Source organism: Onychomys torridus, chromosome 16 (assembly GCF_903995425.1).
Source record: "Onychomys torridus chromosome 16, mOncTor1.1, whole genome shotgun sequence".
NCBI classification, from domain to species: Eukaryota; Metazoa; Chordata; class Mammalia; order Rodentia; family Cricetidae; genus Onychomys; species Onychomys torridus.
Genome location: NC_050458.1, coordinates 11,252,646 through 11,278,877, shown reverse-complemented (window position 1 = coordinate 11,278,877; position 26,232 = coordinate 11,252,646). Strand labels below are relative to the sequence as shown.

The following is a 26,232-nucleotide window of genomic DNA, read 5'->3' as shown; positions in this document are numbered from 1 at the left end:
CTGCCACTACTAGTGTGTACTGATTCGCAATGACATAATAAATGTCACCTTTTACAACAGATATGTCAGCCAAAAGGGCATTGTGAGAAAGGGATGGAAAAGGCAAATGGCTTTCATGTCAGAGGACATATAATTAAGTGGTGAAGCTGAAGCTATTTTCAGTTTATTGTGGATGAGTGGGTGCTGTTTGATTCTGAGGAGTCCTAATGCTTCTTGGTGTCTATGGGGAATCTACACTATAGTTAGTATGTATCATGTACAATGTTTCATCTTCATTAAAACTACTTCTTTAATAAGCTCATTTATTCTCATCCTCTGACAAAAGATTCTTGAAAGGTCCACTATGTCCCAGATACTGAGCAAATGACTATGCTTGGGTGAACTTGGTGAGTAAAAATGTGCTTTCATCATCTTTTATTGACATTTTCAGGTCTAGAAAAGGAGATACAGAACTTGGTAAAATCACGTGAAGCTAATTATCTTAGACAATTGAAAACTTCTAAAGCTTAAAGTGTTACACATCACAATATAGAAAAGTATTCTTGGAATGGTGAATAGTATTAATCTTGAAGCATCTAAATGAATCTTCTTTTACCCTCTGAAAATTATAATGCTTCAAGTACACACACACACACACACACACACACACACACACACACACACTTAAACCTCTGTGTTCAATTGTGAAAGAATGGGGTCATCCAAACAAAGTTGAGATTTACTTAAGCATGAATTTTCTTTCGTATGCCAAGATGCATTTCATCTGTTTGCTAGTGGGATGTTCTAGGTACTGGCCAAACCTGTTATACCAGTTATAGCCCTGTGTGAGATTATTTGGAACTGAAAGATTATCAGCGCAATCGGCTTTACACATGAAGATTTGAGTATAATTGCTATTGATGTAAAAGCAACAGTAAGAAATATTTGCAGAAACTACTTCAAGCAGCTTCCCAAATTTCAACTATTTGTTAATTTTTCCTCATCTAATATTAACATTAAATGAACTCATTAATGTCAGTGTAATCATGGATGACATGATAAGTTAGTCATTTTTGAACCAATACACATTAAATTTCTTATTAAAATCGAAAAGTATCTATTTGTGCATTTACTTATAATTAGCTGGAAAAACAATCAGTGGTACATGCCAAATAACAATGTATCAAAATGAAATGTTTGGGGTAAAATGTTTAGAGTCAAGCTATACCAAAATAGGATGATTTCAAAGAAAAGAAACCAAAGGACCTGGATCTTTCAGTTTGACACTTTATTTCTCACCATATACACACACAAACAAACAGTTTCCACTGTAGAGAGGACGCGTAATACTGCACTTTCTTAGAGAAGAATCTTCGTCCACATGGACACAATGGTTAACTTCCAAGTAATGAAATGAATCAGCCTGCAGCTCTCTACAGCTGGTAAAAGGAAACCAAAGCATTCAGTGGCACGATATAAGCAACATGCAAGTCAGCAGGTTGTGAGAATATAAAACTATTAACTGCTTTTTAGTTTCACATTTAATATGGATGCTTAGGTTCATGAAGGGCCTATGAACTAGCTTTGATCTCTATGTTTAGCATAACTGGATAACTGCATGGCTGTTAAGGAACTCTGAATCATATATACAGAAATAAATATTTCCCCATATATGATGACAATGTGCTATAGAAAAGATGTATACATACACAATATTGTTTTTACTTGGAAAATTATAACTTTAAGAATACTTTCAGAATTATAATACACAGAGAACATAAATAGTGTACTATATTTTCTGTAGATAGTAATGAAATTAACAAGGTTTAGAAAATACACAGTAGCTTACTTACATACATATCTACCTACTATGTCTGGGTGAATATTTCTCATCAAATACAAACATCAGAAAGTACTTTATTTCTTTTGCTTTCCTTTTTACTAGTTGCTGGTTTAAACTAATCCCTGATTAATCATGCTGCACTGGACATATATCCTTAATATCTAGAGTTGATTCTTTTTACCCTTAACTTATTCAAAACACAGTCTTAATATCCAGAGTTGATTCTTTTTATCCCGAACTTATTCATCTCCTTTCTCTTACATTGATTGTCTTTTCTTAACTATCTAAACCAAGTCTATCCTTAAAAGAAATCCAAGATTCTTCTAGTGATTCTAGGACTCACTGATATTCTTTTCCCCAGGAGGAATTCTAATCTTTGTAGTCTGAAATTATATAACTTGTCTTTCTACCATGTACTCTACATATTTTGTTCATTTTATTCACATTTCAGTGATAATATGTTTTCACTCTCTGAACATACAATGTATTAATCATCATCGGTATTAAATTAGATGAGAGATATGAGGGTACTATTGAAGTTTGCGCTTATAATATATACACAAGGGATGGTTGTCACCATCATCCAACACAATTATAGTACATTTTAATGAGCTAGGAGAATGGCTTAACACAATAAAAACAAACAATAAACAAGTTACATAATTGTAAAGATAAACCTATGGAAAAAACAGGCATCATGAATATTTTAGGTCATATTTCTTAGAGATTCATTGATTCACTTATTCATTCATTTATTCAACAGAAAATCACCATCAAAGTCATCGTCCGAGTTTAATTTGTGGGGTACAAAGATGAAATGAAGTTGTCCTAATGGCATTTCCTGTTTATTTGCTTATTCAAAGTTATTCAGTATTCAAGATTCTTGAAGGATACATGTGGAGGGTAAGAACAAAGTAGTTTTCAGGCTGTTCTCAGAGTCATCCAGTAAATGATAATTTCTCAAGACAGAGACAAACAAAGCACATATTAAGATACACTCTTCAGTAATTTTTATGTATATCAAAACAGGAATGTCTTGTACTCATGGCTAGGGATTAAATGTTTGCTTCCTTATTGTGGCATCCTGTACCATTTTGGTATCATGATGTCCTTACTGACTTCTGAATGAAGGCTTTTGGTCAGCTGGAACCACATTATTTTGAGTCATATTGTACTTGTTTCTTTTCTGGAAATATTTCACCTGTATTAATACCAATCCAAGATGTTCTTGAGGAAGGTCATATTTCCTCCTGTTTGGCAGACAAAGAACAGTCATATGAACAAGAGTGGGGTCCATTCTTCTGTAAAGAAAGAAAGAAAGAGTCACTTTTAGGCTTGCAGGAATGCTGAATAACACTACTAGTTATTTCAGTCTCTTAGGATAACTTTCAATGTCCTTCACATTTCTGTTATTCCAGTTGAGAGACTACAGTATGGCCCTCTATCAAGACTAAAAGTCATCATTATGTGACTATGTGGTTTATTGGCCACTAAATTCCTTTCTTGTCTTATTACATCCAAATTTGATAGTTTTGGACAATGTACTATCTTCATAGGTATTACATGTTCTGGACTTTTATATTTTTCTAGATATGATTCTTCAATTATGAAATAAACATTCTATTTGGTTAGCATGAATTGAATTTGCTTGGTATAAAAGAATGCAATTTACATCTTGTTTGATCTGACAAAATTGAATATAGACATCCTTTATCACTCTTATCAAAGGAGATTATTTAGGTATTGAATTAAGATGATATGGATAAAACTTGTCAGTCAATGTTGTCCATTTGCTGTTGAAAATCTTAATAATGAGCTGCTTCCCAATATGCAGCTCTCCTGATTAACAGTGCTGAATTATTTGAAATCATAATTATGAAATAAACATACAAGGAAAACATTCCAGGGTCCTTTATGGCTTTCTTTATTTTTGTGGTAAGTAAAAATAAGAGTTAAAATAGTTACTTCTGATTACAGTCCATTAAAAATAGAGTATGTAAGTAATCCTTCTGTCAAGTCATCTTAGGAATTTGCAAGTAGACTATTAAAAACTGTTTTTGGTGATAGTTCTGATGACTCTAATCTACATTCTAAATATTGCCTAAGAGTTGCATCTTGAGGTTATATCATACAGATCTGCTTTCTTTCATTTGGGTGTGAGTTTTACAAGAATTAGAAAGACATATTTTTCGCATAAAATTTTAGCAATCATTTTATATATATAATGTTCTTTTTCTAGTTTCTGACTAAAGCTTGTGAAATGTCAAGTCTCTATTCTGTGAAGAAAACAAGCCATATTAAACAACTCAATTCTACATTAGTCCTACTATATGAATCATCACAGACCTACATAGGAATTTTAGAAGCAACAGACCATTTTTTATATTAATTAATGGAGATTTTTATAAAAATCAGAATTTGTATAGTATTTGCCAATACATATTCAACAGCACATTTGTACTTAAGATAGTTCAAGTCTATGTTTACTCTTTGAGGAAGTTAGCCAAGTTTTCCTGCTCTGAGCAAAGTGATATTGTGGAAGGATGAGAGCTTGGGAGGTGGGAAAGGGGAGACACCATTGTCAACAGAGGGTTCTAATAGCTTTCTTTTTGTGTGCTAGTGTAACACTTTCGAGTTGTTCCGTTCAATTTTGTTTTGGTGGATTCATTACTAGCTGAGGAAATCCAAGATAAATTGCTTCCGGGACTCAAGTTTGTGCCCTTGCTGTGAGAGGGATTCTAAGTATTTGAAATGTTTCTTCAACTTGGGGCTGACTAGATGCTCCTGAGTCTTCTCTTGCTCACATATGGCTTCCTGACTTCACATGCAACATCCCATCCCCTCCTGAAGTTGAATCGAAAGGAAAATAATATTGAATATGTTATTTGTAAAATTAATCAAATTATAGGTTAATAATTTAAATTACTTTCCTCTTATAACTTCATTTTCTAACATTTTTGCAGACTTAAAGTAGTTTAGAATGGCATCACTAGTAGCTTCACTTTTTAAAAGAAGAGACCAGAACAGCATAGCTCCTGCTTTCCTAAGACACATACTCTCCATAAAACAACTCCACTGTCCACTTAAAACTCAGTTAGATTTCATGTTTCTTTACATGGCTTTCCTAAGCCATTCACACAAATGACCCATCACTTTTGGTAGATGATCAAGATGTACACATGATCCTGTGCATTTCATCGACTTAGACGTGTTTATAGAATTTGAATTTTTTCCTATTTATCTTCAGCATGTAGAATACTCATGATATATGTCAGACTTTGAAAGTTTGACCCTATAGGGGAGGAAATCCTAAAAGGGAATTTATGTCTGCTTTTTTTATTCGTTCATCTTTGCCCACTTCTCTCAGGTGTGTGACCTCCCTGAAGTCCCTCTGCAATTAACAGAACTGGAAGTAATCCAACTACTCCAGAAGCTTCAGGGAGTCTTGTAATAAGATTATTTCACCACACCAGCAAATTTTAATTTAGCCCTCTAGCTTCCATTTGATGATATATAGTTTTGATTGTCTTTGGAGATACTTTATGAGTTAATGTAGCATGATATTGAATACTTTAGAAAGTTATACCTCCTTTGTGTAAATTCAGCTAGGTGTTGGACATTATGCAGAAACGTTTACTTTTATAATGGCATTTTCTTTAAACTTGAAACACTATGGATTGAGTTCTTTTAAATTTCTTATGTAGTCAAAAAACAAGACTAGCAAATAACTTTTCAAAAATTAAAAAGGGGGAAACTGAAGCTATATGTTAAATGTTCAAAGGTCAGAAGAGTGCATTTTATCATGTGCATATTATGTAAAACATGTTGTTTTCAATATCTGATATTGGTGTGTGTGTGTGTGTGTGTGTGTGTGTGTGTGTGTGTGTGTGTGTGTATGTGTGGCCCATTGGGTTACAAGAATTTGTCAACTTTACAAAAGGGAAAAAATATTTTCTCTCTGTAGTGGCCACACTCTTTAGGAAAACATTATGGATACTTGTCAAGACATGGTAATTGAGATAATGGTGCTTAAGTATCTACCAGTGTGTCAGACATAGTACATGTTCAATAATAGTATTTCCTTTTCCTAATGCAGGAGGTCTAATATATTCCAATTCTCTTTTGTAATAAATTTAAATTTATGCACACATGGGTGTGTATTTCTTTGTACCTAAATACATACTTATGTGATTTGAGGTTGGGTCATACTATTTCCCTACTCACATTACTCCAATAATAATAATTAATACAGAATAGAAATTGAATTAAAATAGATTGCTTAGTGTTATGTAGCTAGACTTTTGGTACTTTCTGTAAATATTTTACATCTTTTTATTGATATTGTGGACAGAGTAGATGAGAAAGATTTCATACAAGTGTACCTAGAATGGTTCCTGGATAATGGAGCAATATATTCTTTTTAAGAAAGTTTAAAGGGTTAATAATCATTATCAGTTAAGTTTCAAAGAAACACCATCAACTAAAGATATAGACCAGAGGGAAAAAAGTACCAGCTTTCTGGGGCACTTCAAAATATGGCTCTTTGACCCAACTATTGAAAAATAATGACTATGAGACTATCACCAAGGCCTATTTATAGTCTTCAATATCTGACTGGCTGTATCCCAGTGGGTGAGTTATTTGAAGAGGATTAAAATGATACCCATAAGCCTCCTGGGTAGATGCACATTCACACCTGTCTAATAATAATTGGAATGCTAGGTCAAAGTTAAAACTGTAAAGATGAGCTAGCAATAACCAGATGAAACAGTTTTAAAACAAACTCAGGAGACTTGCAGTGTCTTGATTTAGAATGTGTAAACAAAATATCCGAAGCATTTAAAATGAAATGAGTCTGAAAAATGATAAGGGGGAACAATGAATGAAAGACAAAATTGCAGGCAAGTTAAAGTCCAAGTCAGAGTGGGTCATCTTCACCTTGAGGTCAAATAGCCAGAATTTGGCTGATTTCAAATAACAACTGAACCTCAGAAACTGCTTCCGACCTTTAAGCTTGGTTCAGCTGGAAGAATTCACTTGACACAGCTCAGTAGTTTATGCACAAGAATGTTCAAAGGAAATTTTGACTTGAAAGATTTTGAGAAATGTGAAATCATGTTTTAAATACTCAGCCTGGTACTTGCTATATATTTAAATTTCATTGTATGTTAGCTGGTATCTTCATAGTAGTTTAAATTGGATATGCTTTTATTCCACTCATTATGTAGGAAACATGAAGAGTTAATAAAACTTAGGTTTGCTTCAAAATCAAATCCACATGTCTGCAATTTTGAGGGTATTTTGAGTCTCTAATTCTTTCTTTTTTTTTAAAATGTAGTTCAGATTTATTCATGAAACAGTACTGTTCTTCCTTAAATGAAATACCAAACTAAACATTTAAAAATCACATCTTGCCAAATTCCCAAATGTGCTGATATCTAAGAGAGAGATAACAGCACAGATTCTCATTGACTGTGATTCAATTTCTTCTCATTTGTGAATCAGCTCTGACTAAGGGTTACCTCAGAAGCCAAGCAGGTGTCATCAAATGACACTTTGGTGGTTGACACATAAGTGTCAGTGACGGTGATGTCATCCAGCTCTGTGCTGAACCGGTCTGACTCCTTGATGACGCTGTAATTTAGAGCCACACTGTAGTTGGCAGGTTTCTCTGTGGGCTTCTGCTTGCAATTGCACAGCTTTCTGAAGGCTGCGCGGAATTTCTGAGACATGAGGTTGTAAATCACGGGGTTGATGGCACTGTTGAGATAAATGCAAATTCTGCAAAAGAGCAGGAACCAATTTTCTTGGAAAGGGCTGGAGAGAAATGAGTTGACAACCACAAGAGTCCTGTAGGGCATCCATAAAAGGGCAAACAGAATTACAACCACTGCCAGCATCTTGGTGACCTATGGAGAAACAGAGAGAAATGCAGTATGAACACCAGTGGAAACAAATCAAGATGCCTATCACCTTCTTTCCCACCTGAGTCTAATGTTTTTCAAGATATAGTCCAAGACTGCCTTTCAGTCATGTTGCTTCTTTGGAAGTTTAACCAGAATGTTAGGTTGAGGGAGCAGAGGAGAATGTGATCTAGGAGGAAAGAACAAAATAGGAGTTTGATAGAGATAGCTCTCGCTTAGACAACTGGACTCAAATTCTATATTTCAGAATTATCTGCTCCAAAGGACATTTATCCAGCAGCTGCCTGCTGCCAGGAGGATGTCCCTAAGGATTTAAAAATCTATGTATTTCCAGGACTTCCCATCTTAAGAACTCCTGGGGTCTTCAAGACAAACTCTTCTGATTAAAAAAAAGTACTGACATACAGGAACCACTGAGTACCTGGAATGGGATGCAGGCAGGAGCCACCCACTTCAAGAGTGGGTAGGATAAGTCCAGCTAAGGCTTTTATCACAGCTCCCAAATGTGTCTGTGACACACATCTCCTTAGCTGTAGGAAATTATCTTAGCCTTTCTCATAGACCATCTGTAAAATGGGACAATAGTACTTTCCATCATCAAATGTGATAACATAATTGTGTGAAAAGATACAGAAAAATTGCAGGAGCTGTGTGACATCTGTTCTATATGAGGCAACACACTTATGCTGCAGATTTCGTATCTCAACTGAAAAGATTAAGACCATTCGGAGTGAGTAGTTTATCTGCCAGTTTTCAGATTAGAGAACAGAGGTTGTTCTGCTGCTCAACGTGTTGGAGGAAGATGCTGAACTTAATGTAGGACTGGAATCTGTGTCAGCCTGAATGCAGAGCTTTTGTTCTTGCCACAATTTGACTTCCTTTAGGCTTAAAGGGAGGGGCATGCAGACAAAATTTCTGTATTTTTTTTTTTTTTTTTTTTTTTTTTGCTTACAAATTGTATGGCCGTGGCAGGCTTCTTGCTGTCTAGTTCTTATATCTTAAATTAACCCATTTCTGTTAGTCTATTAAGTTGCCATGTGGCTCGTGGCTTACCAGTACCTTACATCTTGCTTGTCATGGTGGCGGCTGGCAGTATTTCTCTGCCTCAGCCTTCCACTTCCCAGAATTCTCCTCTCTCCTTGTCCTGCCTATACTTCCTGCCTGGCTTCTGGCCAATCAGCATTTTATTTACACAGAATGATATCCACAGCACTTCCCCTTTTTGTTTTTTTAAAGGAAGGTTTTAAATTTTATATAGTAAAATTATATATAACAAAACAATTATTAAGCAAGAATTATAGTTACAATATTAAGGAGATTGAAGACTAGCAGTTATAGTTACAACTTTATATATATATCTTAGATAGACTATATTAAGTATTAGACTCAGGTTTTTTTTCCTTTTTTAAAGTTTATTATATTTGTGTTTTAATTTTACACATCAGCCATGGGTTCCCCTGTCCTCCCCCTCCTGCCTCCACTCCCACCTTCCCCCATCCCCTCCTCTCCATTCCCATCTCCTTCAGGGCCAAGACTCCCTGGGGATTCATTTAAACCTGGTGGATTCAGTACAGGCAGATCCAGTCCCCTCCTTCCAGGCTGAGCAAAGTGTCCCTGTGTAAGCCCAAGGTTCCAAACAGCCAGCTCATGCACTAAGGATAGGTCTGGGTCCCACAGAACAGTTCAAGCTATTCAATTGTCTCACTTATCCAGAGGGCCTGCTCCAGCTGGGAATTTATCTCCCCCAAGACCCAGCTGTAGCACTCTTGGGCATATTACAAGGAATGCTCAATCATACCACAAGGGTATTTGCTCAGCTATGTTCATATCAGCATTGTTTGTAATAGCCGGAACCTGGAAACAACCTAGATGCCCTTCAACTGAAGAATGGATAAAGAAAATATGGTACATATACACAATGGAGTACTACTCAGCAGAGAAAAACAATGTCATCATGAAGTTTGCAGACAAATGGATGGATCTAGAAAAAATCATCGTGAGTGAGGTAACCCAGACTCAGAAGGACTATCATGGTATGTACTCACTCATAGTAGGATACTAGATGTAAATTTCTATAATTTTACCCAGAGCAGAACTATTCTGAAGAACAAATGAGATACCAGAGGTAGGAAAACGGTTAAGGTGAAGTTAATACCTATGACCATCCAGGAGTGAGGTTATCAACAGTGTCGTTCAGCAGATTCTTCTTTGTTGCTTAGTGAAATCTGGCACTGCTCACTTTGGACTTACAGTAAGACCATCTGGATTTGATTCTACAAATAATTTTAAGACCTTAATCAAGTTATTATGTTCCATTTGGACATCTGAAGATCTGCCTGGTTATAATGTTTTCTTCACAGAGTTATTGAAGAATTAAAACAGTGAGTGGGTTGGGGCTTAGAAACCCTAAAGCACCATGAAATCTAACCTCTCATTAAGGGCATTATAGAGAGAGCATAGTATTCCAGCAACTTGATGAATGTATGTAATTATTGCAGAGATTATCTTCGCATGCAGAGATAATAACTAGTTGATTTTCTTCAAATGCAAAATTCTACACATTTAACAAGCTTTTGGTCTTTTGTTGTGTTGGAGAGAATTAAGTTTCCTTAGTCCACACTTTATAGATGTTCTAAAAATGAACAATACCAGGCAGGAAATATATTCTTTTTCTTTCGACATTGAGGTAAAGTGAGTTGAAAAGAGTAGCCCTGTTGAGATTTGGTGTGTGACAATGTGGACAAAGTGAGTAGAGTACTACCCTTTAGCAATCATGCCCCATCTTCCTTCTACCTTCCTAAAGCCTGGACCACTACTAATCTGTGTGATACTCCTATAGAGTTAGCCATTTCAAATATTCCATATGAATGAAACATATAGTCAATTGTACATAACTTGAGACATTCAGCATCATAGTCATAAGGTGAACTGTACCGCAGCTTGTAATCTATCTATCTATGTATAGTTATTTATTTATTTTCATTGCTGAATAGTATTTCATAGTGCATATATATAGCAATAGATTTATCCATTCTTTAAATATTTAATTGTAATCACTAGTACTGCTATGGAACATTGGAGTCTAAGTTTTATGTGAATGATTGTCATTATTTCTCTTATCTGTTCAATATATAGCAGTGAAACTACTGGTTCGTACATTTTTAAAGTGAGATCTTCTGCAATAATGTGAAAGACTCCTTTAATCTTTGAAAAAATGTTGGGAGATAATTCTCATTATGATACATAGCAAAAACACTAATTGACTTTACAGAGACATTGGAACAAGAGAGGCATAGAGTAAAATAAAACTAAAATAATTGGGATGCATATTTTTATGCTGTTCTTGAAAATAGAAGAATAGGGGCTGGAAGGATGGCTCAGTGGTTAAGAATGTTTGCTAATCTTCCAGGGTCCAGTTCCCAGCACTCTCATCAGGTGGCTCACAGTCCTTTGTAAGTCTAGCTCTAGGAAATCACATGCCATGTTCCTTTTCTGGTTTGTATACACACACACACACACACACACTTTTTCAGATATGTCTGTTTGGAGTGCATTCAAAAGAGAAATAGAGAAGTGGGTGTAATTGAAATACTTGTTTTTTTTTTCTGGCAAGGAGAGTAGAGAAATCATTGTCTTATTGGAGAGGCATGAGGAGCATCAGTTTCTTTCTTTCTTTCAAAGATGGACTATAGCACGGCATTTTTGTTTCCTTAAGAACCAGTTCCATAAAGAAAAGCAATTATGATCCAGGAGAGAACGAGGAATCAGATGCTTGAAGGAACAGTGTTCAGGATGGAGATTATATCCAGTGGGGATATAATCAGTGGGTATTTCAACCACATTTAAGAGATCAATACAATGCATAAAAAAGCTTAAAATATTTTAATCATTCTCTATAATCCAGTAGCAATAGTTAATTTTTGAGATCTTTGAAATTAACAAAATTCTTTCACATTACTAGAGCATCTGTGGGAGAAATGTTGGTGTTTCCATTTTGTTGATGAGGAAATGGGAAATGAACTCATAGAAGCAGAGAAAAGGAGCATACTTCAGGTGACAGAGCAGCTGTTGAACCAAGACCCTTGCCTCTAGTTCTTATTTTCTTTCCAGGGATGATAAATTCAACAGATTTATTAAGCTAAGACATGTGCTTGCTATAGATATTGTTTGTGTATTATCTGGAGAGGATGATACTGTTACCAGACATCACTGGTAACCCTGAAACCTGCATCCTCCCGCACTCCCATTTCTTTTGGCCCCAAATTGGAGTCTTGCATTTAGAGTCCTGACTAGGAAAAGACAGTTGTCACAAGGCAGTCACTAGTTCTTCACAGCAATCTGTTTCCCCCGGAAACACACAAACAAGACAATTGAAATGCAGCAAAATAATTACAAAAAGTAATGGAAACTCGAGTTTCTTAGGACACAGCCCAATTAATTGCAAATCATTATTAGGTTCTGGTTTCATGGGACCTGGGGACATTTTAATTAATTGTCAGAGATCAGCTTATTAGTCTTTCTTGATTCATACCTCTGTTCCCTAGGATATTTAGTTGGGATTCTTGTACTGATTCAGAAAAATACCTGAACTTTGATTCTGTGAATGATTCAGAGGGGAAATGGATTCTGTGTGTAGTCATGGGACTTGCTGCTGTCAGGGAACAAAGAAGACAACATCACCTTGCGCACCAGTCAATGACTACAGTAGAAGAGGTGGAGTGGGCAGACAGTATCAAGGTTTTCCAGTTTGTGTCTGCCTCCCAGGAACATGGAGCAGAGAACATGACCCATGGCTGGACTTCTGTAGTCAATTGTATTCTCCAGTGTAGAGAAGGTATTTTTGTTTGTTTGTTTTTGTTTTGTTTTTTTGCTAATGTTAAAAACGTGAAGTCCAAACTTGTCATTAAGCTCCTATTGACAACTCTTTTAATGAATGGCTTTCCAGGTTTTATAGCAGGAAATCTTAATTTGTGAGCAGGTTACCAATTTTGGATTCCCTACAGTATAAATCCACTGCTCTACTTTTGGCCTCTCAAGAAACATAAATCAAGAAGACACTTACAAAGCACATCTTGGAGACAAAAGGTTAGGATGAGTCCTTAGTACAGAAGCCTGACACATAACAAGTGCTCAATGAATGTTTGTATTATTGAGTAAATGTTTATTCTTACCAAATATGTATGAGATAAGAGTTTTTAAATTAGCAAAGTGCTGTGGTTCTTGCACTTTTTTTTTTTTTTTTTTTAATGACTGGGAGACTCACTTTCAGAACACTTCATTCTGGAAGCAATTGTTGGTTAATGAATACAAAACAGTTATCCTTTAATATTCTAATGCCATCTTTTAGAGGGCAACAATACATTCTGTGTCTGGACTCTATCCATGTTCTCTTGCTTTCTGAATATTAACAAAATGTCCTGAAACTGGATATATTTTGCTCTTAGCCCTCAGCAAAATGATCAATGACCTTTTGCATTTCGTTATATTAATTGAGGCAGTTGAAGGATAAACTGACTTGATAATGAAATAAATTAGAATGTAGCCAAGCTTCTGTGCTGATTAGGGCCCTGAGGTTTTCTTCTTGCAGAGTGTTTCACTTTGTTTTGACATATGTCTGGACAGTCAATTTTGAAAAAAACACAGTCAGTGTGAGGCGCTGCATACCATCATGTGAGGTCATTACTGGTGTTTAAAAGTTGAACGATGAGACTGGAAAGGGTCTTAGAATCAGCTCAAGATCAGTTAAAGTATAATAAAAATGAGTAGAGGCTGAGTAGTGATTCATGGTGAAGAGACCATGGACTATCAGATGTTGCTCCCCACATCACTTATTGATCTCTTGACAGGAAGCCATGCCGAAATGTAATTCCATGGGTTTCTTGACTCCTCCTGTTTCCCTGTATTAAATGCTCTATTCAGAATCATCATATTGGCAAGAAGTAGATAGAGTACATTATGAGTTCTATTATGATTAAGATGTCTATGAAAGAATGTAAAAGATTCATAATAGAGAAGTTTTTATTGTATTTGGTAATTCTTTCTCAAGAGATGGGAATTGGGGGAAGGGGCAGACTGGTAGATGGTTTGAATGGTATGGGATTATGAGAGTGATGTATACACAAAAATGCCTTTTTTTCCCTCCACAGTTCTAGAAGGAGTTGAGGTGAACGTTTTTCCTAAAAGAAACAAACAAGAAGATATAATTGGACTTTAAGACTCAGGAGGCCCACGGTTTTAGTAGGACCACAAGATCTGCCATTGGAAGTTACAAGAGTTGAAGACACATGCAAATGTATTTCTATGCAACACACAGTGTGACTCTTCCTCTGTGTGCTGCATAGAGGAAGTGCAGTTCCCCAGGAAACTATCCAAATGTCACCCAATGCAAGTGTGAAAGCCTTTCTACGCAAAATGGACAGAGCTTTACACAGAACTCTGATACAGGATGACTGTGAGACAAAAACCCACAAAGAGGGCATGGTGATGGGACTTTAAGCTGTGTGAAACTGGGGTCCAAAGGAAACTTACATCAAACATTCTTAGCATACAAGAAAGCTGAGCACCTGTTATATAGGGAATGTGCAGTAATTTCTAAACATTTTCATATAAAATGGCAACACAGGATGGATGCTGAGAATACTCTAGTAATAAGAATTAGCATATTAAAGGGAAGAAAATAATTAAGATGTCTGACATAATCTGTGCTGTTCCATGGTGCATGTTTGTGTATTTTCTTCATATCAACTCTGCGTCACCTGCATTGTGGAGGTTAAGACTGTTGGCAGAAATTAGTATGTTAATGATTAACGGCTACCATAACTGACAGCACAGCCTTTTTCTCTTTATTAAATACCTTAAATTTTGAGAGAAAATATTTTTCCTGATGTCTTCAAAACAATGAACAAACCAGAAGTCTGGGTTTAAAGATGGAGTTGGTGGAGGCTGTATGTAAGAAAGAAGCCAGCGTGAAATGAGTTATTTCTAAACTGAACCACATGTCTGAAGTACATAACTAGGCTATTTCTATTCTCACTGTGACACTAAATCCTGTTGGGACATGTTTTTAAATGCTTCTTATTTCAGGGTTCTTCTGTTACAAGTGTAAACAATTGTGTTCTAAGTATGATCTGTAGTTAGGCTCAATACAAAACTTTCCATAATGTTAGCAACTATTGTAGCACGGCTGTTTCAGGATTGATGACTTAGTCTTGATAGTGTTGCATGATGAAAGGCTGGCTCTTCTCCTGTTGCTTGGATGTTTTCTTGTTCACAGGAGGTAGATATTTGAAAACATGCTGGGAAAGGAAAATCTCAGCTGGCAGCATTGAGATTCAAATTACAATAACATCTGAATTTAGAAAATAAAATGTCATTTGATTTTTTTTTAATGAGCCATGCCACAAAAGTTCCACATTTTATCTGCTGTGCTTTTGGTTGAAATTGAGCCTTTTTATGTGCTATCTTTTCTAGGTAAGCTACCAGCAAACTGCTAACTGTAGGTAAAGGCTGCCTTAAACATCTTACATTGGTTTTCTTAGTTTTGCTCTTTAGGTTATGGTTACTGTTTCTGGACACTTTTCTGTTCAGAACCTATGGTGATATTTTATTTGTGCTGAAATGTGACTTTATTTGTATGTTAATAAAGTTGCCTGGGGACCAGAGCTAAGAGCAAGCCATTAAGCAGAAGTCTGGTAGTAGTAGCACATGTCCTTAATCCGATCACATGGCAGGCTGAATCTCTGTGTGTTCAAGGACACAGCCAACATGGTGACACACGCCTTTAATCCCAGTACCAACCATAGAGACCCAGAGGTCTGTAGAGACAGTCAGTGACAAGGAAGTCATGTGGTTGGGTTTACAGCCAATGAGAAGGCAGAACAGAAAGGTAATAAAAAGACAGGACAGGAGAGGAAGGTCTCTTTCTCAGGGGAAGGACAGCAGTGAGTAGTAAGATAAGGTGGTCTTAGCTCTTGGCTCCTGCTCGATCTCTGGGCATTTAACTCTTTATTTGGCTCTGGGTTTCTTATTTAATAAGACTGTTTAGAATTACATCTACAAGAAACAGCCTTAGAAATTCTAAATGGTCAGGCATCTTGGATAGACAGCCAGGATTTTGGTAGCTAGCTGTACCACTTCTCTGCAGATTCTTTTTTAAGGTGATGTTTTCCAAACTTTGCCTCTTTCCCTTGCTGATCTGGCTACACAGTCATTGTCTGGCAAGAGGAGACACTGTAAACTGTTGTCATTTATCCATCAACTTTAAGCCCAAACTTTTTGTTTGTTTGTTTGTTAAAAAATCTAAAGTCTGAATGACAGAGGAGAGGAAAGGTGAGTTGATATATAGAGGTAAAGCTCTCAAAGGTGTCAAGAGTTTTGTGGACATTTAGTTTTTTTTTTTCCTTCTAAAACTCTTGGGCAACATCTTCTTCATGGGACTGGCAGTGCTAGCATCCAGCTCCTTCGGTCCCTGTGTCTCACTCAGGACAGACAGTCTGTACCTTGGTGGGACCTGTCATGAGCTACAGAGCTAATTTTCTTGCTAGCCTGGAAGAATACACAGAAACAAACTTCAGGTGAGCTCTGTTTCATGCCTTTGACAAATCACAAAGTCAACCACTTTTCATGATGCCAGCTTTTCTTAATTTTTATTTTTAGATAGGGTCTCAGGTAGCCTTTTACTTCTTATCATTCTGCCTTCACTGCCTAAGTCATGGTACTACAGACATGCATCACCACACCTGGCTCAGTTTTAGCTCTCTGGAGTGCTCCTGGTTCAAAACCAAGACTTGATTGTTAGTTTACATTATCAACCAGTGTCACTTAGAGCTCCTTTGAGTTCGATGTCTGCTCTGTGGAATGTATTTAATATATGAAAATGTATGTGTGGTGATTAATCATACAGAAGATATGAAAATCCAAAGTAGCATTACACACTCTTTCAATGTATGGGGTGGTTATATTCACTGTCCTGTTGTGGAATCTGCATCCTTGGGGAGGGGTTACTACTTTATTATCGAACTAACCCAATACCCTGAATGAGGCTTCTTTTGAATTTGTCTTCTTATCTATTTGACTAGAAAGTCAGTTGAGTCTATAAGGTCTAGTAGACAAAGCAGGGCTTGCAAGGCCTGGGTCTGTGGTCTAGGCTTTTGACACAGATTTGTATACAACAAAATACATTGTGGGTGCTATACTCCAGGTTGATTTAAGAATTATGCAATGGCTAAAGCTTATGCAGACAGGGTTGTACTCTATTTCAAGTTCTACCAATATCTGGATGACAGGGAATAAGCCATTTTACTCTTGAAGGCTTCACCACTATTCTGTGAAATAAAATATCAACAGTCATGGGGGCACATACTTGTATGTGCAGCACTGTGTAGGTAGAAGCAGGAGTATCAGGAGTTCCAGGCCAGACTCAACTGCACAACAGAACCCTGCCTCAAAACCAACAAACAAATAAGAACTATCATAAATAGCATGCTCAAAAAATAAGAGATCAATTTATATCAGACTGACAAGATTTTTAAATATAGGAGAGACTAGGCGAAATTAACCAAATAATCCATTTTGAAAGTAGCAATACTTAATATATATCTTAACCACAGTGCTAGGGACTTTGTTGAATTATTTAAGCTTTAGCATGTTTGTGAGGTAAGTATTCTCTTCATTTTTAAAGGAGGCCCAAAGAAGTTAATCCTGGACAGAAGGGTGGGTACTAAACATTCTGCAAATTGTTCTCTCTCCTGTTCTGTTGCCTTACTCTTACTTTTGTGAATAGCAAAAACCTGTACACACCCTGTTCCTGCATTTGCTTGCCTGCTTCTTGCTCTTCTTCCTTCCTAGAATGATGAGTCCTACTCTACCCTAGTTGCATGAAGCAATATGAACAACATGAATATCTGGTATGAAACAGGTACGATAGATGTTCAGGAAATGAGTGGGGAAAGAGTCCACTGATGCTGTGCATAGCCTTACTGCCTCCATAGAATTCCAGAGGCTGGTTTATACTTCCAGTCCCAATATCACATGTCAATATAATGCTGTGTCTCCTTTCTTCTCTGGCATGTAAGAGCTTGATGGCGGGACTAACATTTTGGGCATGTTTTTATTCCTACCTTAAAACTAAGTTTTATATAAAATGCTGAAAATAAAAGCTGAATTTAGAAAAAAAAGATGCCTTCTCAAAAAGAGACATGACAAATCAATTTATGCTGATCCTCCAAAAGTTTTTTGAGGCACAGTTTTCATTCTGTGAATATATGAATTATTAGGTATACTGTTATAAAGAATTTAGGAAGATTAAGAACCAAGGAGATTCTAACTTAACGTGATCTATGCTTGGATCATGTTCAATAGCAAATGTTGATGATACTATACATCAGACTTAAGTGAGATGGGATTTGCCACCACAGGTTACAGCTGCCATTCTGACATCTCTTTTTGTTTTTTCTCATCTACCTGCTGTCATGTTCAATCAACTGTGGCTCCTCTGTGACTTACAAGTTGTAGAAAGCTGTTTCTCCCAGTACCACCCTGCACGTAGAGATGGTAACTTGGTCTTCCAGAGTTTATTGATCTAGAATTCTTTACTACAATGGGCAAAGCATCTTCTTTAGGGAAATTCAGAGTTAAGTTTAAGAAAATGATGTTTGTGCTAAGTGGCACTGAACCTTTTTCAAACTAGTACTGTGACTTATGGATAATTTTTCAGGTCTTTTATCTAATAATTCATGGGTTATGACTGAGATTAATAATTGTAGATTTTTAGCTTGGGGACCAAAATTGGCCTTTAATTTTTAGCATTGATTTTCTAGCAATTTCTAAATGTTGTCATGGAAACACTGTACTTTTAACAAGCATGAAATCAAGTTTTCTAGAAGAGGAAGAACCCTAAGAATGATTAGATCAGGAGTTATGTAGGAACAAGCACATGTGGCCTTGGAAAATACATGATTTGAATCAATGGGGGTGATGTCCTGGTTCTCAGCTAGTCAGGTTCTCAGCTTTCCCATCAAGTTCTCCTAACTTACCAGAAGAAAAACCTCACCTAGTCCACAGCAGTTGTTCTGGGTTACCATCCTGGCCAGAGCATATAGAAGTTATTAGACCTGGGCCATAGCTATTTCTAATTTTCATCTTTTTCCTCAGTAAAATGGTGACAGAAATTTCATCTCTCTCACAGGGGTATTATGTGAGAAGACAGTGACAAAAATGTTCATGGCACTCCTTGGAACAGAATAAATACAGGAGAAATCAAAGACATCTTTAGAAAACACATTACTTACTGTGTTTCAAGAACCATTTGAAATACTTCACATGTTGGTTAATTTAATTTCAACAACAGTACATAGGAAAATACTCTGTTTACTTCCATTCAGAAAATGAGGGAATCCAAGCACCAGTTCCACTTATGAATGGTAAGATCAGTATCTGAGCCAGTCAGAACAGTGCCATGTCCCATTTTTCCTAAAAAGGTAACTTCTGTTCCTCGGGTTGAGAGATTATTATCCTTTCTTCCACAAATGCTGAGACATTTGGATAAAAGACCATTTATCACAACTTCTATTATCTATCACTCTACCTAATGGTCTTTATTCTATCATTGAAGAATGTTTCAATTCTTAATTAGAACACATAAGCCATTTTATTTTAGAGTGAATGTTAATAAATGTTATGAAATAAAACTGAATGGCATTACTAATGCCATACTTCTTTGCTTAAAAGCCTAAAGATCTCTGTAGATCAACTTGCTGCTTTAATATTGCAGCAATATGAAAGACTTGGTTGAGTTTCAAGCATTGGTTTGTTCATGTGTGCATATAGAATTATAATTTTAGGACATCTTAAAAATTGTCATTTTTAATATGAGAAATCTTCTATTTCATCCTTTTATTATTCCCCTTATATTCATAAATTTTCTTCAAAATTTTGTATTACATCTTGGCATAGTATTTGTGTTTACTAATTTTTCTATTTTCTTTTCTAATAGAATGTGAGGTTCATGGGATGAAAGTTTGTTTATTGCTGATTTCTCGAGTTTTAAATTTGTTGCTAGAATATTTGAGGAGATAGTCAATATATTTTTTCTTGTTAAATGACTAAATAAATTAAACTGCTATGTATATAAAGAAAAGTTTCATTTTTCTTGGACAAATATAGCCCAAGTCCATCTTTGCCTCATATTCAACATCCTTTTAACATGGACAAAGGCTGTGATTACACACTAGATTAGATTTCTTGTTCTTCCAGGTTTTGAGGACCTTAAAAAATCTTAAGCCTCGGATCTCTATTCATTAATAGCAATAGCAGCAAATGAGATGGCACATGAAAGCCCCTTGGCACCATGCCTAACCAACAGTAAGAGTTCAGCAATATTACCTACCATAAAGGTTAAAACACGCCTGATACCAGTACAAGTGGGCAGATGGTCTGCATTGGCACTGTCAGAAAAACCAGACAAGTAGTGTGGTGTGAGCTAGTGAAGGAAGAGTGTAAGCAGGCATGTTTTAACAGTGGTTCTCAAAACAGAAAGAGGAAGTGTGAGGAGGGCTTTAAGGAAAAAATCGGAAGGCTCTCCAAGTCTCCATGCTCCAAGAGATCCTACAATGTGGCCCACTTTTAGAATTTGAATCAGCTACTAAAGAGACAATTCTCTGTGTTTCAATGGGTTTAGAGTAGAATAAATGTTGAAAACAAACATTAAGATAGAATATATTCACATCTTTATGATGCGTGTAAACATGTCAAACACAAAAAGTATTGGCTAGCTAGTACACATGAAAATCACTATTTGTCTCAGTCTTGTATGCATTGTATTTCCCACAACACTAATCTCTGACCATTTACCAGGCTGTTTTACTTCTCAGTGCTGACATTTCATTTCTGTTTAGGGAATGTGTCTTTGTGAATTTTATGCTTGCTGGTCATTACTCTTCAAGGGGCTTGTATGAAAAGTTATGGGTGTTTCCAAAAGAATAAATTTCTCATTGTTACAAAATATGTTGATTCTGTACTTAATTTAAAAGAACATGTTGGGTCAAGTTTAGGTCAGTTGAAAGGTGGCCTTACTGAATAAACAACCTACTAATGATGAAAGTTTGGCTTTTTAGATAGCAGAATTATTTGATAACACACATTTGCAAAATTACTATTTCTTTTTTAAATACCTTTAAGACTTTCTCCATGATCACTAAGAGTCATTTGAGGCAAGTTAAGTTTACCACAGCCCAGTAGTTTGATTATCTGACTACTGAAGCATAAAAAGAAAATGTTTCCTTCTAAGTACTTGAGCAGTGATTGGTTAAAATATTGTTTTAAAATGATAAGTGCTTTTTAAACTTACAGTATGCACACACACAAATATTTGTCCATTTAAAAATATGATTATGACAGAAAAAATAAGCCTAGTGCAATTCAATAATATCTCTTGAGAATGATTCTGAGGTGTACCCAGATGAGGAGCAGCTGGTAACAAGGACTGTTACTCATCAGTTTAAAAGGTATGGCTGACCACAGCAGTCAGTTTCCCACCCTTCCAAATTTTGCTCTGCACTGGATTTTGAGTGACTGACACAAAATTGGGAGCATTTCCCTAAGGAATAAACAGACATCCTGTGGTGGTGATGTATGAGAGTGATGCACAGATAGAGAACTTCTGGCTTATTTCTCTAGTGTGCTCAGTCAGAGCTTTCTGTGAGGCAAACACACAGAATAAGCTTGTCTGCAAATGAGGAGTGAAGCACTCTTGTAGCCAACCCACTTTATTAAGAGCGTTTAGGTATCATGGTGCTGCGTACCTTTGGGATGGAGTCAGCACTAAAGTCAAGAACTGTGGGCTTTTATTCCAAGGCTATTTTTTTCTAAGTGGATTTCCTGAATTCTTTAGAGACAAAACAAAAAGAATCAAGACATCTGAGTTAAAAAGAGAAGCGACTCAACAGCAGATATGTATGCAGGAGATGCAGAGAAAGGAGAGACCTCCCTTAAGATGGGGCTGGGGGATGGGAGAAATTTCTCCCTGTGAGCTTTTTTTTATTTTTTTTATTTTTTTTAAATTTAGAGAGGTATTTAGCCTCTGTTGATTTGGATTAGGGCTTCAGATGGAACTTTTTTTTTTTTTTTTTTTTTTTTAGCAGATAGAGAGAGCCAGGCCCTGCAGTAATGCATCCAATCTGATTCAGTCTGGCCATCTGCCTTAAGATCCTGCATCAGTGAAGGGGGTATAGTGCCACGTGCAAAATGGTACTAATTGTAATGTATACCTACTGCTGCACAAAAGAAATCGCCTCAAGGATACTATCAGTTTAGCTTGTGGGGAACAAACTGGTCCATTCAAATGTGGTTTAGCAGAGTGAGTCCAGGATAGACTCATTGGAAAGTGAGCATTTTCACGTCACTAATAAATGCAGATGTTCAGTAATTTATGATCTTGCTAGCTCAGTTCTTCCAATCACAAATGGGACTTAACTCTGTTATCATCCTATTCATAATCTATCTCCTCTGTTTTCTTCAGTGGACAGCTATGTGACTCCTCTTCCTGCAATTACCTGCACCAATCCCATCAGGAAATTAAAGACCGGCTTGCAAGGACTCGTTACTTTCTCCTATAACTACATTTGATCTGCACCCATGATAACCCATCTCTCCTCATTTCACTTGTAGTCCTGCTTCTATCCATCCCTTTATCCATCTGTTTACTGAAAACTTCCTAAATCCTGCCGTGGGGGCCATTCAGTACCAGGCATCACAGATAGTTAAGTGAATCAGACACACAATTCCTGCTGATAAGGACAAGGGAGATTTCTGTAACCCTTCTTACCACCTTGGGCATCAGTGTTAAGACTTGTTTTACCTCAACAAATAATTCCTTCTATCCTATTGGCTCTTTCTCATGAGGATTTAAAAGGCTTGGATTCTTCTGTCTTCAGAAGGAAAGCCAAACATCTCTCCATGTTATCACTGTTTTTTTCATCATTGGGCTTGCCTCTTTCTAGTTCTTTCTCTATCCATAATCTATCATCTCCCTGCAGTATGATTCATCTCCCTCAATGCTTTATAGAGTCTGCACTCACCACATTTACCACCAGACCTTTGACAGCTTATCTTTACAATTTTCTACTAATCACTATTGAAACAGTAGCCTGGTTTTCTTGCTTACACTCAGGGTATTTTCTTTTCTTGACAGTTTCTTTATCCCTAGAAATCTGGCTACTTTAAGGTTTCCTTCCTGACCACAGAATTTCCTCCAGTGACACAAGTCTGTTCTTGTACCATCATCACATGCTACTTGCTCAGAACTCTGTATTTATAGGATAACTGATTCTTCCAAGCCCAAGATCTACATTATTAACCATGCCTTTGTGGATTCTAAATACTTCAGAGGCAAGGCAGGTTCACCCCAATGAAATCTGTTATTACCTATTTACTGCCCTAATTAAGGTAAAATGCACTCACCATGAAGGATAGTAATAATTTATGGTTATTATTTCCATATTCCAGGTACTATGATAAGTGCTTAAATTGGCTTTTGTACTAATCCTAATTATTTTTGAACAAAGGTATTACTATTATCATTTTTTGACAGATGTGCAAACTGATGCTCAAGATTGTAAATTAAGTGGTTCACATAGCATTGGAGTGGCCAATCTTAGCTCTGACACAATGCTACAATATTCTAGAATTCATGCTCACAAATTCAATACTACCTTCTCTTCTAACAGTTTGAGGATCACCTTTGAATTCTTTTTCTTTCATTTTCTACCCATCTCTTCACACTAAGTCCATCGATTCTATTCCAAATGAACTAAAGACTTTCTACATTCATTGCTATTTATCTAATTTGGGTACCCCTTTGTATGATGACTTGCTGCAGATCTCCCCAACATGATGTCTTTGACCCTGGCTCTCAATTATTTTCCTAAATAGAAGCTATTCATAGATCTTGCTACAACACAGGTTTTTGCCTTGCAATCTCCTGGTGATTTTTCATAGCCTTTAAATCTTGTCCAACTCCCTAAGTAGATTAGACAAAAAGATTTTCCAGTGCCTTCATCTTTCATTAGTCCTAAGGAGCCACTGGCAGTTACTGGCAGGATCATTCTTCCAGGCCTTCTTGTCTTTACTTGTATAGTTCCCTCTGCTGAAACCATCATCTTTCCATTCCAACCACAAACATCTATTAATTAACAAGGTTTAGGAGTCCTCGTTTCCACAGAGCTTCCTGTTCGCCTACTACACGGAAAGGTGATGCTTACCATCACAGCTCTTACTCTTTTGTGGCTTTAGTTATTGTGACGGGTTGAATAAGAACGGCCCCATAGGCTCATATGTCTGAATGCTTAGATATAAGGGAGTGGTATTACTTGGGAGGAATTAGGAGGCATGGCCTTGTTGAAGGAAATGTGTCACAAGGGGTGGGCTTTGAGGTTTCAAAAACCCAAGCCAGGCCCAGAGTCTTACTCTTCCTGCTGCCTGTGGATCCAGATGTTGAGAACCACTGTAGTAGAGTGCAGAGGATGGAGGAATGAGTTTGAGAAAGTAATGAGAAAATATATCATTAATATCCCATCATACTATGATAATAACTTAGAGTTTCAATATGTAACAGGTGAAATTATTGGATGATTTCAAGATGGTGAGTAATGGCACTGTTTGCATTTTAAATGATTCTAGCAGTACTCTGAGCTGAATAGGAAGAGGAAGTGAAGAGACAAGGAGATTGCCTCAAGAGCCTCTGTGAGTTTGCTGAGAGAGAGACTTCAGGAGTAGAGGGAGTTTTGAAAATGACAGCAAACAAATAAACAAAAAAGAACAGATTGTAGTCCTGAAAATACTGCCAGAGATAACTAAAGGCCTATTCGGGAGGAAACTTCAAGAGGGCGGTGGCTGCGGTTTGCAGGATGGGCCTTTCTCTAGCATTCATTGCGTGATGCATTATGTTTGGTTTTCTGAACTCACTGTTCCAACCTCAGTCTCTGTGTCTTCTTAGTTTATTTTCCATGTTTGCATAAAATGAACATTTGGCTCATGTGCCAGCATTTCTCATACAGAGATCCTGATTCTCATACTGGCCTCTTCTCTATTCCTCTATGATAACATCATTTTACACTTCTCTTTATCTAAAATGACTCTTCTTTCATTCCTTTTAACTTCTCAAGATTGTTGTGGAGATTTACTGAGTTAGTATGTGTGTTCAAAGTACCCAAATAATATAAACCATATAATAAAAGGTCAATGAATGTTTCTCATCTGTCATGTACACTTAGTATGCTTTTCTCTGAGCATGTAAAAAGAACTCAGGTATGACTTACTGATTTAATGTTCTTTTATTTTATTTTATTTATTTATTTTGGTTTTTCGAGACAGGGTTTCTCTGTGTAGCTTTGCGCCTTTCCTGCAACTCACTTGGTAGACCAGGCTGGCCTTGAACTCACAAAGATCCGCCTGCCTCTGCCTCCTGAGTGCTGGGATTAAAGGTGTGCACCACCACCACCCAGCAGAGGAAAATATTTTTTTCTTTTTTTTGCCAGAGCTGAGGACTGAACCCAGGGCCTTGCACTTGCTAGGGAAGTGCTCTACCAGTGAGCAAAATCCCAACCCCCTTTATTTTTTTTGAGACAGGGTTTCTCTGTATAGCTTTGTGCCTTTCCTGGAACTCGCTTTGGAGACCAGGCTGGCCTCGAACTCACAGGGATCTGCCTGCCTCTGCCTCCCCAGTGCTGGGATTAAAGGTGTGCGCCACCATTGCCCGGCCTGATTTACTATTCTTAATATTCTGTTAGATATGTTGTCTGTCTGTAGTAGAAATACCAGTCTATACCTATCTTGATATTTTATGAATGAGCAAATAAGTAGTATTTTTAAAATAAGTGCTTTCACTAGACACCTAAGGCTAGCAAATAAAAACCCCAGCACCAGGAGTGGATTATCTCTTTCTGAGTTGTTGGCCAGTGAGATCTTATAGACCCACAAACAATACAGCCAGTACTCTTGTTTACCCTCCAGAACATGAGGGAAGATTTTAAAATTTGGTCTTACATTATTTTACGTGAATGAGTGTTTTCCTTCATGTAAGTCTATGCATAACATGAATTCTTAGTGTACACAAGGCCAGAAGAGAGCCCCAGATACCCTGTAGCTGGAGATACAGGCAGTTTTGAGCTATGTGAGTGCTGGGAATTGAATTGGGTAGAGAAAGTCAGTAGAGCAACCAGTGATCTTCATTGCTGAGGCAACTCTCTAACACCCTGACCTGGAAGCTTCATCCCTACTAAATAGCCTTCCTAGTACCAGAAGGTTCTATGTATACTCCTAGAGGATAAAAGTAATCACCAATCTTACCTAGCTGTGAACTCTGGGAGCTTCAATAATGACTGTCCTAGAAAGACTGAGACAGCACTGTCCCGGTAGTAACATGAACACCGTGGATGTAACCAACCACTTTCTGCCGGGATTTTAGGCCCACTCCACTTTATCAAGACCAGA

The 26,232-nt window shown here is 36.9% G+C and overlaps 1 protein-coding gene across 2 annotated transcripts in view; it reads right to left on the bottom strand.

The window, feature by feature from the left end:
• Nucleotides 1-1,269: 1,269 nt before the first annotated feature.
• The window catches only part of Trhr (thyrotropin releasing hormone receptor), a 36,304-nt gene continuing 11,341 nt past the window's right edge, over nt 1,270-26,232 (bottom strand). The window contains exons 3-4 of one of the 2 annotated variants that reach the window (XM_036208380.1): nt 7,345-7,731; nt 1,270-3,123 (exon numbers count right to left, since the gene is read on the bottom strand). In XM_036208380.1, the coding sequence (XP_036064273.1) occupies nt 3,061-3,123; nt 7,345-7,731 (450 nt within the window). In that variant the 3' untranslated portion in view covers nt 1,270-3,060. The remainder of the gene's footprint in view (nt 3,124-7,344; nt 7,732-26,232) is intronic. The other variant, XM_036208381.1, reaches the window with a different exon arrangement.